At 45.0% G+C, this 15,184-nt stretch overlaps 1 protein-coding gene across 1 annotated transcript in view; it reads right to left on the bottom strand.

Moving 5' to 3' along the window:
• LOC140455588 (uncharacterized) overlaps positions 1-6,325 on the bottom strand; it is a 78,113-nt gene extending 71,788 nt beyond the window's left edge. The window contains exons 1-2 of the mRNA XM_072550505.1: positions 6,222-6,325; positions 5,665-5,925 (exon numbers count right to left, since the gene is read on the bottom strand). Coding sequence (XP_072406606.1) covers positions 5,665-5,925; positions 6,222-6,273 — 313 coding nt within the window. The 5' untranslated portion in view covers positions 6,274-6,325. The remainder of the gene's footprint in view (positions 1-5,664; positions 5,926-6,221) is intronic.
• Positions 6,326-15,184: the final 8,859 nt, after the last annotated feature.

Genomic DNA, 15,184 nt, shown 5'->3' with positions numbered 1-15,184 from the left:
AGGGCGCACAGCCTCAGTTTAAATATGGCCTTGGCAATGTAACCACAAGACAGTCTCAGTCCTGCTAACCATTACTGCCACTACTGAGTGCAAGAGCATGTGGAAGCAGGATTCTAGCCACCCGACGCCTGGAGGAAGAATGCCTCATCCTCCGCCTTGGGATCCTCCAACCACACCAGATCAATGTGGATTTCACCAGTTTCCTCATCTCCCCATCCCCCCCACCTTATCCCAGATCCACCCTTCCAACTCAGCACCGTCCTCTTGAACAGTCCCACCTGTCCATCTCCCTTCCCACCTTCCCACTCCACCCTCCACTCTGACCTATCACCATCACCCCACCTTCATCTACCTACTGCCTTCCAAGCTCTCTTACCCCCAGCCCCACCCCGCTCTCCTATTTATCTCTCAGCCTCCTTCCCACCTCCATCCCCACTCCCCCCCCAACATCATTCCTGATGAAGAGCTCATGCCCAAAACATCGACTGCCCTGCTCCTCGGATGCTGCCTGACTGGCTGTGCTTTTCCAGCACCACACTCTCCAACTCTGGAGTTTAGAAGAGTGAGGGGTTACTTGACCGAAGTGTGGAAGATCTTGAATACTGTTGAGAAAGTGGATGTGCAAAGGATTTTCTCTTAGCGTGAGTCTAGAATGGAGGGCACTGCTTTAAAATGAGGTCTCCCTCTTTCAGGACAGAGAAGAGGAGAATTTTGTTTCTCTCCAAGGATTGGGAAACTCTGGAACTCCTGGCATCAGAAGGTGGAGGAAGTGAAGTGATTATATATTTTTAAGACTGTGTCAATAGACTCCTTTTGGGCAAGGGAATGCAAGAGTTATTGGGAGTCGTTTGAAATGCAGAATTCAAAACACAAATGAAAAAAAAAACAAATCAAACAGCCCCTGGCTCCAGTTTCATATGACAAAGTTACCATTGCTCGTGGAGGTAAATCCCTAATAAAGCCTCCAAAAACTGACATTTAGCCAAAATATGAGAAAACTCAGTCCACCATATTCCTGCCATTTCCTGTTGTTCCACCTGGAGGTGCTGTTCACAATCAATGTGACCAAACGAGTCACCCTGAGCAAGTAAGAACAGGTTTCCCTCGACACACAGAATCCTGCATTATCAAACACAGAGTTTGCAGCTTTCCAAAGTTAAAGCGTATCATTCCAAATCCTGGGAACCAAATACAGCAACATGGCAGGTCTGATGAGTGTAATGAGTTGTACATGAACCTCCAAATGATATTTGATAAAATGCCAATAACAGACTTGTCAGCAATGTCAAAGGTAATGGAATAAAAAGGACGGTTGCAGCATTGATAGGAACTTGCTGAGTGACAAGGAACAGGGTAGTGCTTAATGGTTGTTTATCAGAATGGAACCAATTATATGTATACAAGAATTTTCCAGGGAATGAAGCATTGCTTTTGTTGAGCTGTAATCATGATATAGACATGGATAGATAGGGTACAATCTCCTGTATTCCTAATGAAGGACTTTTGCCCAAAACGTCGATTTTACTGCTCCTTGGATGCTGCCTGAATTGCTGTGCTCTTCCAGCACCACTAATCCAGAATACAATCTCAAAGCATGCAGGTGAACTAAAATATGGATTTACTGTCAACTGCAGGACTGATATTGTTAAACTTCAAGAGGACATAGATTAATGAGTGGTCAGATATGGAGCAGATGAACAAAGAGACCTTGGAGTGCAGGTTCATAGCTCCTTGAAAGTGGAGTCGCAGGTTGATAGAATAGTGAAGAAGGCATTTGGTATGCTTTCCTTTATTGGTCAGAATATTGAGTACAGGAGTTGGGAGGTCATGTTGCAGCTGTACAGGACATTGGTTAAGCCACTGTTGGAATATTGCATGCAATTCTGGTCTCCTTCCTATCGGAAAGATGTTGTGAAACTTGAAAGGGTTCAGAAAAGATTTACAAGGAGGTTGCCAGGGTTGGAGGATCTGAGCTACAGGGAGAGGCTGAACAGGCTGGGACTGTTTTCCCTGGAGCATTGGAGGCTGAGGGGTGACCTTATAGAGGTTTACAAAATTACAAGGGGCATGGATAGGATAAATAGACAAAGTCTTTTCCCTGGGGTGGGGGAGTCCAGAACTCGAGGGCATAGGTTTAGGGTGAGAGGGGAAAGATATAAAAGAGACCTAACGTGCAACTTTTTCACGCAGAGGGTGGTATGTGTATGGAATGAGCTGCCAGAGGATGTGGTGGAGGCTGGTACAATTGCAACATTTAAGAGGCATTTGGATGGGTATATGAATAGGAAGGTTTGGAGGGATATGGACCGGGTGCTGCCAGGTGGGACTAGATTGGGTTGGGATATCTGGTCGGCATGGATGGGTTGGACCGAAGGGTCTGTTTCCATGCTGTACATCTCTATGATTCTGTGACTCTATGACATTCAACAAGGAGAAGCACAGACTATAGCACTGAGTTCAGGAAGGATAAAGGCCAGGCAGTATAAAGCAAAAGCTACAATTCTAAAAGGATGCAAGAATAGAGTCACTCACTGTGCTATAACCATAAGTTGTCAAAGGTAGCAGGGCAGGTTGAAACAGTGTAAACAGACGGATAAAATCACAGGTTTATATATAAAGGCAAAGTGTACAATAGCAAGAAAGGTTATCATGAGCCTTTACAAAGGAAATATGGTTCAGTCTCAACTGGAGCTCTCTATACAATTCTAGTACCACACTTTAGGGAAGATATTAAGGGTTTAGAGAGGCCTTACAAAAACTGTACAAAATGGTTCCTTCTGTCGTACAGGTTGGAGAAGCAGGAGTTATTCTCCTTGGGTAAGAGGAAGGAGATTCAGTGGGGGTGTCATCAAGACCACTTTTATTTTTCAATTGTGAACTAGAAGGGGAAAGAAACTGCTTTAAAATAGGAAGCTGTGTAAGGAGGTATGGGTAGCACGACACTGGAACACAATATGGTTTTTATGTGTAATGTTTCCTTATTCAAGCAATTTGGGAGAATGTTAAACACATCATCACTGTGTGGTGTGTACGGGGTGTGTGTGGGTGTGGTGTGATGTGTATGGTATGTGTGTGTGTCGTGTGGTATATACAGTGTGTGGTGTGGTGTGTACAGTGTGTGTGGGTGTGGTATGGTGCATGTGGTGTGTGTGTATACAGTGTGTGTGTGGGTGTGTTGCATGTGGTGTGTGTGTGGTGTGGTGTGGTGCAGGTGCTTTGTGGTGTAGTGGATATGTTGTGGTATGTGTAGTGTGTGTTGTGGGTGTGGTATGATGCATGGAGTGTGTGTGTGTGTGTGTGTGTGTGTGGTGTGGTGGGTATGATGTGGTCTGTGTATGTGTGGGGGTGTGTATGTATGGTGTCAGTGGTGTGGCGTTTGTGGTGTGGTGTGGTGTGTGTGTGTGGTCAGGATAATTCTGCTCAGACACAATCATTTGATTTTTTTTCTATTGGCCAGTTGTATGGGTCCAGGAGAGCTCAACATCGCAACAGCTTCTTGACTCGTTCCTTGATAGGCTCTGGCCTTGTACACGGACAATACAGAAGCTTGTAGCTCACGAACGGAAAACACCTAAATCTCTCTCTGTCTCTCATATTCTCACTCATAATTTCCCTGCAAACTGTTCTCCCTGAAAATTCTCTTGTGGAGAATGAAAAGGAAAAAGAAAAAATAAAACCCTTAGAGGCACAAGATTCTGAACCAGTGAATAAAGGCCTGAGAACCAGTATCTCCACAACCTCATGTCATTAGCACAGAACTGGAAGGAGTCAAGAGAAAACAATCACTGCTATTTAGGCTCCAGATTGGTGCCGGAATTGTGCTTCTCTAGCAGTTTTTTTGTCTTCCCGTCCTATAATATTGGTCTTTTTTTTTGTGCGTCTGTATGTGTCTGGGAATTTTAAAAGGGGATAGACTTTAACTAATAGAATTCTAAGTTAGCAATTGATGATTCTTTCTTGCTATTGGTTAAAATCGGTTTGACCGTAACTAATAGCTATTTCCTTGTTAATTGAAAAGCCTAGTGTGCATGACCTGAGTTACAGGGTTGGTTAGAATTCGGCAATTTGTAGTTTACTCAAATTTTCACACTTATAACGCCTTTGGGAAAAGTGAGGCTGGATTTCCAGCTCACTACCCCTGTGAGTTGTTCGACTTCTTCCGGGTAGTTGGTAGATTGCACAGGGAGAAACTGTTCCCATTCACGGAAAGGTGAAAGATCAGGGGTCACCCAGTTTCTGGGACTGGCAAAGGAACCGCTGGCAACATGAGTGAAAACTGTGCCCGTCACGGCTCAGTTAGCAACAATCTTGCATCTTAGTCACAAGGATTTGGCTTCAAGCTGTACTGTAGGCCTCAACCCAGGGCTGATCCTCCCAGGAGAGTATTGGGGGAACGCTGCTGTCTGAAGGTGTTATCCCTTTAATAAAATGTGAAACCAACACCCCACCTGCCTGTGTGGGTATAAAAGCTCTATTTATAAAATGGGGCTATTTGTCCCAGTATCCAGCCAAAATGTATCCCTTATCTAACATGACAAAAACAGGTGATCTGATATGGTCGCACTTCTGTCTGGGGAAATTAATTGCGCACATGCTGACTGCCACATTTCCAGCATTGCAATAGTTCTACAATTCAGAAGCACTTATACGGCCTCAACGTGCTTTTAGATATTTAGTGGTTGCGAGAATCCCTATATAAATACAAGGCTTTCCTTTTAAAAATGGTGTGTTCTCCTAGTATGGAAAGTGCTTCCTGAGAGTGGAGAGGCAGCCAGTTGCTTATACATTGAGAAAAGGGGAGCATGACAATGTGAAGGAAGGTTGAAGGAGTGGGAATGAGCACAGTTACTTATATACAGAGCCAGATTAGATTCCACAGGCTGAATCATAGTCATAGTGTCTTACAGCAAAGAAACAAACCTTTCGGTTCAACCAGTCCATGCCAGAACATGATCCCATAAAAAACTACTCTCACCTGCCTGCTCCTGGCTCATATCCCTTTAAACTATTCCTATTCATGTACTTATCCAAGTGTCTTTGAAACATTGTAATTGTACCCACATCCACCACTTCCTCAGGTAGTTCGTTCCTCCATGCCAACAAATTGTCCCTCATGTCTTTTTTAAATCTCTCTCCTCTCACCTTAAAAATATGCCCCCTACTCGGGAAATACCCCATCCTAGTGAAAAGACACCTCCCATTAACATTATCTGTACCCCTCATGACTTTATAAACCTCTAGAAAGTCACCTCTCAACCTCCTAAGCGCCAGTCAAAATAAAAGTCGCAGCCTTTGTCTATAAATCAAAACTTCCATATCTAGCAGTATCCTGGTAAAATTCCTTCTGAACTCTCTCCAGCTTAATAATCTCCTTCCTCTAACAGGGTGACCAGAACTGGACACACTGCTCCAGAAGAGGCCTCACCAATGTCCTGTACAAACTCAACATGTCTTATTTCTGTGTTGCAAACATTCTACGATTCTATAATGAGCTCAGTGAACATACTGGATGTCCAGACATCTATTTTTAATATGGGTAACAAATGTGGCCAGGGTGACCCACATATGGTACATTCTCATATTCCATTCTGTTGTATAACTGGTAGCTCTCTGGTACCTATTAAACAGGACAGCTCTGGGGGGAATCTGAGTTGATAATCTTACCTGATGTTTGGTTTGTCCCCTTCATTATTGTGTTCAGATTTTCCTTAGCCATGGTCGAAAGTGTATTCCCCTGATTTGTGAGGTATTCCCAGTACTCCTCGTCAAAAGAATCCATCATCCACTGCTGCCGGGGGACTGTCCGCCTAATGTCGCTGTCATAATAGGTCACTGGAACTCCATTGATCATTGTTACACCAAAATACTCAGGCAGTTCAGCAACACCAGAGGTTGCCAGAAATGTCGTAGTAATGGTATTGCTCTCTGTAAAACAAACGATTAAAGAGACAAGTCATTTACAACACCACCAACTGAACAAGTAAAGCCCAGCCCTGTAACCACACTGGGCCCAGAGAGATAGTGGGATATACAGTACTGCTACAGAAAGGTCCAGGCACACACTGCAGATACAATTGCAAATACCAACTCATCTCCTATATTGCGACACGTTTCCTACATTTCTACTACCAATAAAATCCCAATGAATTTCCAGTCCACACCCAGGGCTGGAGAAATGAGAGAGAGAGAGATAAGAATGGGAAGCTGAATCCTGTACTTACCGGGAGAGACCCGGGAAAAACACAGGGAGATGGAGAGAAGGATCAGCAACATTCTGGGAATCCACAGGGATTGGGAGTGAAACAGTCTGGGGGGGGGGGGGGGGGGGGGAATAGCCGAAACAAGGTTATCAGCACTCTATTTTACGCTGAATTTGAAAATAATCATTTCCTGAACGAGAAATTCCATCACCAGAGGAGAGCAGGGGGATTGTTCGTAAAAGGGTATCCAATCAAAACGACACGTAGTCGTCCGTCATGAGTTACCAAGAGATCAAACTCGGGCTCAGTCAGCACTGAGACAGAAGCTCAGGCGCAGCTTTCACATTTTGTTTGATGTGGGGGCTGGAGTCGGTGACTAAGACAGTACCGCATTGCTGAGATGACTCAGTCTATCACAAGTCCCTCTATCACATGTCTGTCAACTTTTTTTTATTTCAAAATATACTTTATTCATGTAAATAAATCTCTGGTACTTGTACAATTTTCCATGTTGTTCATAGTTATATACATTGCATGTCTTAACATTACAAAGAACAAATTGAATTAATCGAATTCACAGTTATCCTATTAGCAGTTACCTTTATTAACTATCCAGTCAACCTCTTAGGCACAGACAACAATCTGCCCAGAAACAGAAATAGCTGGAGATAACCCAGCAGGTCTGGTAACTTCTGTAGCAGAAACAAAAGAGTCTAGTGACGCTCCTCCTGGACCAGGTCTCTCATTGGCCGCAGCAATGGAGTATCGGGTTCCCAGAAACTGCCAGTCAGTCAGAAAGCAGCAGCTTCCGGCTACCAAGGGACAGCTCAGTGACTCCAGTCCAGAAGTGATCCAGCCTATAAGTGTTTTGTTTCATGTCCCGCCGGACTGGGGCTTTGCAGGGGCTGGGAAGTGGGGAGATGTCAGAGACAATAACAAGAGGCTGCAATCCATGCCTCAGAATGGGACCATTGGAGCTAGTTCCCTAACTTACCTCATATCTGACAAGCAAGTCACCACAGTATCCCAGGGCTGATTTTTACTGGTAATACAGTATATACTTGTTGGTTTTCAGTGATCACAGTTACCTAATATAGACAGTCAACTATTTATTACAATTTTTCATAGTTTACTAATTTTAAGAGTTGTAAAGAAGTAAAGCTTAGACATGATACATTAGTTAATAGGACAAATAAAGTACATCACTGTGACAATTGGGGACGGTTCACTGATACCAGAGGACAAACAGGTCATTATGGAAGGTTTCAGTCTTTTTTATTTCAAAAATATACTTTATTCATAAAAATGTCATTATATACACACAGTCAGTGAAGCAGTTCTGTTCTGTGCAGTAGTATATGAAAGAACAAACGAATATTGGAGTTTGACTCTATCCAACAAACCATTGTATTTGTACAAGACTGTATTTACATATATGTGAAGCACCAGGCAGGTTCAATAACTGAACAGACCCCCATTTACCTTTACCTCAGACAGTGGTCTTTCCCCATTGTGCTTCGGCAGCTGTTACCCAAACTGTAGTGCGTCCTTTAACATGTAGTCCTGGACCTTGGAATGTGCTAGTCTGCAACACTCGGGTCGACGCCTTGTTCTGGAAGACCAACCAATTTCAGGCAGGCCAAAGAGCATCTTTCTCTGAGTTGATCCTTCAGGCGCAGTCCATGTTTGTTTGGGTGTGCATCCTGCGGATCAGCCCTGTGTCACAGAGCTGCTAGGGATACACCTTGACAGAAACCACTGTATCTTTCTTTGCAAAGACACAATCCAGCAGGAGACTGTGAAGGTAACATTGTATTCTCGAGTCAGACTGCTGGGGAAATCTTCCCTCAGTCTTCCTCCTCTCCTTCTGGTCTGTCTTCTACCTGACTGGTGAGGATTGCTCCATGGAGACTGCTGTGGGGACCATCCGATGAGAACTGCCCCTTAAGGAATTTCTCCTTCCCATGGCATTTATTGTTATGCCCTATTGCTAGGGGCAGCTACCTTAGATTGGGTCAGTCGATTGTCTGAACCTTTTTGGCCAATGGCCATATGACAATACTCATAGTGTCAGCTGAGCCCCATTGCACACCTTCAGCTGACAGTTAGTTTACCTTCCATATTAAGAACAAAACCTTTGTGTTTTCAAAAACAACACACTGATAACAGAGTACCTTTGGCACCATAAATTGTCAGCACTGCTTGAACGGGCAATATGACCTCTGTGTTTTACATAATTCTTCCCTTTGTTTTCAAATGCTAGAAATTTGGAAAGCTAATCACTGCTGTAATGCCTGTTAAAATGAAATTTCATGCTACATCATAAATACAAGGAGAATTCTGTTTTTCAGGGACCACAATATCCAACTGGACCCAGGTCAATTTTGGAGAGTTTCATTGAGTCATAGAGACATACAGCACGGAAACACACCCATGCCGATCAGATATCCTAACCTAATCTAGTCCCATTTGCCAGGACTTGGCCCATATCCCTCTAATCCCTTCCTATTCGTATACCCATTTAAATGCCTTTTAAATGTTGTAATTGTACCAGCCTCCCCCACATCCTCTGGCAGGTCATTCCATACACGCACCACCCTCTGTTTGAAAAAGTTGCTCCTTTGGTCCCTTCATAAATCTTTCCCCTCTCACCCTGAACCCTAGCCCTGTAGTTCTGGATTTCCCCAACCTAGGAGTGAGACTTGTTGCCTGTGTGGTGCTATCTAACCTCTCTTCAGCAGCAGAAAGGAACTCCTGGATCTACCAGGAGTGGGTGGCACCTCTAACATACAGTTGTGCAGCGGGTGAAGTGCTGTCAACTTATGTTATGGACCAGACCAGACCCTCTCAAAATATTTTAAGAAGGTATCCTCGATCCTAAATGTTTACTTATTTTAAATGCAAACGTAATTTGCAGTGTTCCAGATGCAATGCGACCTGTCAAACTACTCAATATTAAGTGAAACGCAATTTCTTTAAACACTGCTGTTAAAATACAAGCAAAGGAAACAGAATTCAGAATAACTTGACTCAATTGGAAAACTTAACTGAATAATAGATACAGTGATTAATACTAATTAACTGTTCCAATATAGTAACATCCCATAGACACATTCTTTGGCAAAAAGACACATTCCGAAAAGTAGATTTGTCTCCCAGGTAACCCAGCGGGGGGAGAATCCCTGGCTTTCAGCTGTAACAGAGAGAGAGGGGGAAAAGATAGCTTCCAATTCTTTGAGCCCACAATATCAACTGCTTAAAGCTAAACCCGAAAAACTTTTAACAAATCTAGAAAAACCTAGAATGCATGAGAGTTGGCCCCACCCATTCAGGCTGCTTCAATTATTCCAACTTTAAAAAGAAAATCCCAGGGCCGCCCAAGCTGTTTACGCTAGCGGTTTTGTAGACTGCCCAGTACCTCTGCCTTACAACCACTATTTGAAAAAATCAGAACACAATAATCTCTTAGAGCCACATTACAGTCTGGAGCTGTCTTGCCAGGTCTCTTCTTCTGAAAGATGGCAAACAGACTGATTGCCAATTGCCAACAGCCAGCCAGAGACCTTAGCGGACAGGGTGATGCAGAGCAGGCTGTCTCTCCTCCTCCTCCAGGACTGATTGGAGATATCATGCGACTTGTGCTATCATCTTCTGCCTGCGATCCCGCATTCACTATTGGTACAGGCTGCGCCTTCCACTCATACTAATGCAGGAAGCATCTTCTCTCACACACTCTCACACCAGCCTCCAGTAAGCCAGCATGGTCTCTCTGTGCTGCTCACTCATTCACTCAAGACACCCTGCTATCCCTTCCCAGCCTGCATCTGTGCCAGGGCCTTCGCTGGCCCAGAGTAGGGCAGAAAGTGGCAAGATGGATGTCGGCGTGCCCACTGTACATCTCCTCAGCTCCCACCTGGTGAAGATCACTTTATTTCTGTCGTGATGCCAACATCTTCATTTTCTGCCAATCAATTATCAATCATTGCCCATTTTGCTGTGCTGCTCTTCCATTACCGTCATTATAGTTATCTCAACTTCAATCCCTCTCTTGCACTGCATTTATCTCTTGTCTGTTGGAGGTACCAGTGGAATCTGCATGCACTCCACTGTCATAGAGTTATAGAGAGTCATAGAGATGTACAGCATGGAAACAGACCATTCATTCCAAATTGTCCATGCCAACCAGATATCCTAACCTAATATAACCCTATTTGCCAGCACTTGGCCCATATCCCTCCAAACCCTTCCTATTCATATACCCATCCAAATACCTTTTAAATGTTGCAATTGTACCAGCATCCACCACATCCTCTGGCAGCTCATTCCATACACGTACCACCCTCTGCATGAAAAAGTTGCCCCTTAGGTCTCTCTTATATCTTTCCCCTCTCACCCTAAACCTATGTCCTCTAGTTCTGGACTCCCCCATCCCAGGGAAAAGACTGTCTATTTATATTATCTACGCCTCTCATGATTTCCTTAACCTCTGTAAGGTCACCCCTCAGCCTCCAATGCGCCAGGGAAAATAACCCCAGTCTGTTCAACCTCTGCCTATAGCTCAAACCCTCCAAACCTGGCGACATCCTTGTAAATCTTTTCTGAACCTTTTCAAGTTTCACAACATCTTTCCGGTAGGAAGGAGACCAGAATTGCACGCAATATTCCGACAGTGGCCTAACCAATGTCCTATACAGCCGCCCAACTCCTGTACTCAGTACTCTGACCAATGAAAGAAAGCATACCAAATGTCATCTTCACTATCCTATCTACCTGTGACTCCACTTTCAAGGAGCTATGAACCTGCACTCCAAGGTCTCTTTGTTGAGCAACACTCCCTAGGACCTTACCATTAAGTGTATAAGTCCTGCCCTGATTATCTTTTCCAAAATGCATGAGACATGAAGTCTTCTAGTTCACCTTGGAGGAAGAAGTCACAGCTGCCTCAGAATCAAGGCTGTCCTCCTGCAACCTCCACCAACTCAGACACTGAGACCTCAGTGGGTGTTCCAACTCGATTCCTGTTGGGAGAACATACTGGTGCCATTTCTCCACTGCTGCTCAAGGCAAAAATGCCTCAGGTCACTGATCACAGAGTCACAGAGTCATAGAGATGTACAGCATGGAAACAAACCCTTCGGTCCAACCCATCCATGCCAACCAGATATCCCAACACAATCTAGTCCCACCTGCCAGCACCCTCCAAACCCTTCCTATTCATATACTCATCCAAATGCCTCTTAAATGTTGCAATTGTACCAGCCTCCACCATATCCTCTGGCAGCTCATTCCATACACGTACCACCCTCTGGGTGAAAAGCTTGCCCCATAGGTCTCTTTTATATCTTTCCCCTCTCACCCTAAACCTTTGCCCTCTAGTTCTGGACTCCCCAACCCCAGGGAAAAAACTTTGTCTACTTATCCTATCCATGCCCCTCATAACTTTGTAAACCTCTTTAAGGTCACCCCTCAACCTCCGACGTTCCAGGGAAAACAGCCCCAACCTGTTCAGCCTCTCCCTGTAGCTCAGATCCTCCAACCCTGGCAACATCCTTGTAAATCTTTTCTGAACCCTTTCAAGTTTCACAACATCTTTCCGATAGGAAGGAGACCAGAATTGCACGCAATAATCCATCATTGGCCTAACCAATGTCCAGTACAGCTGCAACTTGACTTCCCAACTCCTGTACTCAATACGCTGACCAATAAAAGAAAGTACTTGCAGGACTCTCAGAAACAAGACGACTGCTCAAAGCCCCCAGCAAGTGACGACCTCCCTGGTGTCTGCAATAACTGCTTCATAAAAATGCCCCGAGCAGACACAGGAGCAGCAGGCAGGTTTGTTGGAAGGTAATCTTCCTCAAGGGCATTGGGACTCTGCCAACATTGTTTGCATCATGCTGCCTCTTGGTATCTGAGTGTCTGGGGTAGTTTGGTCGCTGCCATGTCCTGGACAGCCAGATCCAGACCAATCAGTGTCTGTTGGATGATTACACAAAGCTGCACCTCAGCCTTCTAACCATTGATGCTTAGGACCAACAGCACAGCAACAAGGGTGTCGAGGAATCTTAACCTTCACTCCATGTACCTCTTCCTCATAAGGAAACAAGGCAGTGACAGTAGGCGAAATGAAACTCTCACTGCAAGCTGGAAGAACAGCATCCCGTTTCTCACATGGGTTTCCTGCAGCCTTCAGGACTCAATATTGAGTTCAATAATTTTTAAGGCTTAGAACATAGAACATTTCAGCTCAGTCCAGGTTCTTCGGCCCTCGATATTGCACCGGTCTGTGAAACCGACATGAAGCCCATCTAACCTGCACTATTCCATTTTCATCCATGTGTTTATCCAATGACCATTTAAATGCTCTTAAGGTTGGCAAGTCTACTACTGTTGCAAGCTGGGCGTTCCACGCTCTTACAACTCTCTGAGTAAAGAAGCTACCTCTCACATCTGTTCTATATCTATCACCCCTCAGTTTAAAGCTATGACCCCTTGTGCTAGCCATCACCATCCAAGTAAAAAGGTTCTCACTGTCCGCCTGATCTAACCCTCGGATTATCTTATACGTCTCAATTAAGACACCTCTCAACCTTCTTCTCTCCAATGAAAACAGCCTCAGTTCCCTCAGCCTTTCCTTGTAAGACCTTCCCTCCATAACAAGCAGCATCCTCGTAAATTTCCTCTGAACCCTTTCCAAAGTTTCCACATCCTTCCTATAATGCGGTGACCAGAACTGTACACAATCCTCTAACTGCGGCCGCACCAGAGTTTTGCACAACTGCAGCATGACTTCATGGATCCGGAACTCAGTCCCTCTCCCAACAAAAGCTAACACACTGCATGCTTTCTTAACAACCCTTCATCAGGAATGTGGCCTCATTCCTGATGAAGGGCTTTTGCCCGAAACTGATTTTCCTGCACCTGGGATGCTGCCTGACCTGCTGTGCTTTTCCAGCACCACTCTCACCTTGACTCTGATCTCCAGCATCTGCAGCACCAACTTTCGCCTTCATAACAACCCTATCAACCTGGGTGGCAACTTTCAGGGATCTATGTACATGGACACCAAGATCTCTCTGCTCATCTACACTACCAAGAATCTTACCGTTAGCCCAGTACTCTTTATTCCTGTTGCTCCTTCCAAAGTGAATCACCTCAAACATTTCTGCATTAAACTCCACTTGCCACCTTCCAGCCAGATTCTGCAGCTTATCTATGTCCCTTTGTGACCTACAATATCGTTTGGCACAGTCCACAACTGTACTGACCTGTGTCATCTGCAACTTTACCAAGCCATCCTTCTACGCCCTCATCCAGGTCATTTATAAAAATGACAAACAGCAGTGGCCCCAAAACAGATCCTTGTGGTACACTACAAGAAACTGAACTCCAGGATGAACATTTCCCATCAACCACCACCCTCTGTCTCCTTTCAGCAAGCCAATTACTGATCCAAACTGCTAAATCACTGTCAATCCCAAGTCTCGGTATTTTGTGCAATGGCCTGCCATGGGGAACCTTATCAAATGCCTTACTGAAATCCATATACACAACCACTGGAGCACCATCTTTCATTTTCGTACCCCAAACCCGACACACCAGGCCTTGTCATCACATGGGCAGAGAACCCATTGTCAGCTACAAATGGTCCCCATTAACAGGAATGATTCGCCCAGGCTGACCTTCCTACAATCCTGTGTCTGCCCAGCTTCTGGTCTCTCTCTCTCTCTCTCCCTCTCTCCCTCCAGCTCCACCTATCGTTTACACCATCCCCCCCACCACACCCACCCAATCAGCAGATGAATACCTTGTCATCATCATTTCTGAAGTGAGGTCGCTGGAACTGAAGTGTTAACTTTGTTCTCTCTCCACTGTTGCCAGACCTGCTGAGTTTTTCTAGCAAGTTCTGAGTTTAGTTCTGATCGTCAGCATCTGTTTCCTTTTCTTTTTGTTTTGTGACGATAGTTAGCCAGCCAGAGCAGAAACCCCACAGAGGGTTTCCAGTAAAACGCTCTGACTTTGTCATGTGGTACTGATGATGAGTACATTTCCTAGGCTGGCCTCCTCTCCCTGCTCCCTCAAAGACCCTTTGGCTTGTTCACCTCCTGAGTGACACTTTGATGGAATACCCCATAGCCATTTACCGTGAACAAAGGAGGTCATGTGTGTGTGCATTCAGCACTGGCACCAGGACTATGGGTGGACACCACACCTGCTCACCTCCTGTGCAATCTCCAGCTGGGCTACCTTGGTCTCCTGTTCCCAAGCAACGGGAAGAACACCTCCTATCCTGCCCCGAGGAGGACCTGCTAGGAGGCATTACAAGCTGTCTGGTACCAGTCATTGCAAACTGTAGGGTATCAGTCATTCCAAAGTGTAGGGAACCGGTCATTGCAAACTGTTGAGTACCAGTCATTGCAAACTGTTTGGACTGGTCATTGTCAAACTGTCGAGTACCAGTCATTGCAAACTGTTTGGACTGGTCATTGTAAAACTGAAGGGCACCAGTCATTTCAAACTGTCAGGTCCCAGTCATTTCAAACTGTCAAGTACCAGTCATTGCAAACTGTCGGGTCCCAGTCATTGCAAACTGTCGGGTCCCAGTCATTGCAAACTGTCGAGTACCAGTCATTGCAAACTGTCGAGTACCAGTCATTGCAAACTGTCGAGTACCAGTCATTGCAAACTGTCGGGTCTCAGTCATTGCAAACTGTCGGGTCTCAGTCATTGCAAACTGTCGAGTACCAGTCATTGCAAACTGTCGAGTACCAGTCATTGCAAACTGTCGGGTCTCAGTCATTGCAAACTGTCAGGTCCCAGTCATTGCAAACTGTCGGGTCTCAGTCATTGCAAACTGTCAGGTCCCAGTCATTGCAAACTGTCGGGTCTCAGTCATTGCAAACTGTCAGGTCCCAGTCATTGAAAACTGTCTGGTCCCAGTCATTGCAAACTGTCAACTACCAGTCATTGCAAACTGTCAGGTC

Source organism: Chiloscyllium punctatum, chromosome 30, assembly GCF_047496795.1.
Source record: "Chiloscyllium punctatum isolate Juve2018m chromosome 30, sChiPun1.3, whole genome shotgun sequence".
NCBI classification, from domain to species: domain Eukaryota; kingdom Metazoa; phylum Chordata; class Chondrichthyes; order Orectolobiformes; family Hemiscylliidae; genus Chiloscyllium; species Chiloscyllium punctatum.
The sequence above is the reverse complement of the archived record's forward strand: the minus strand, read 5'-3'. Positions and strand labels throughout refer to the sequence as shown.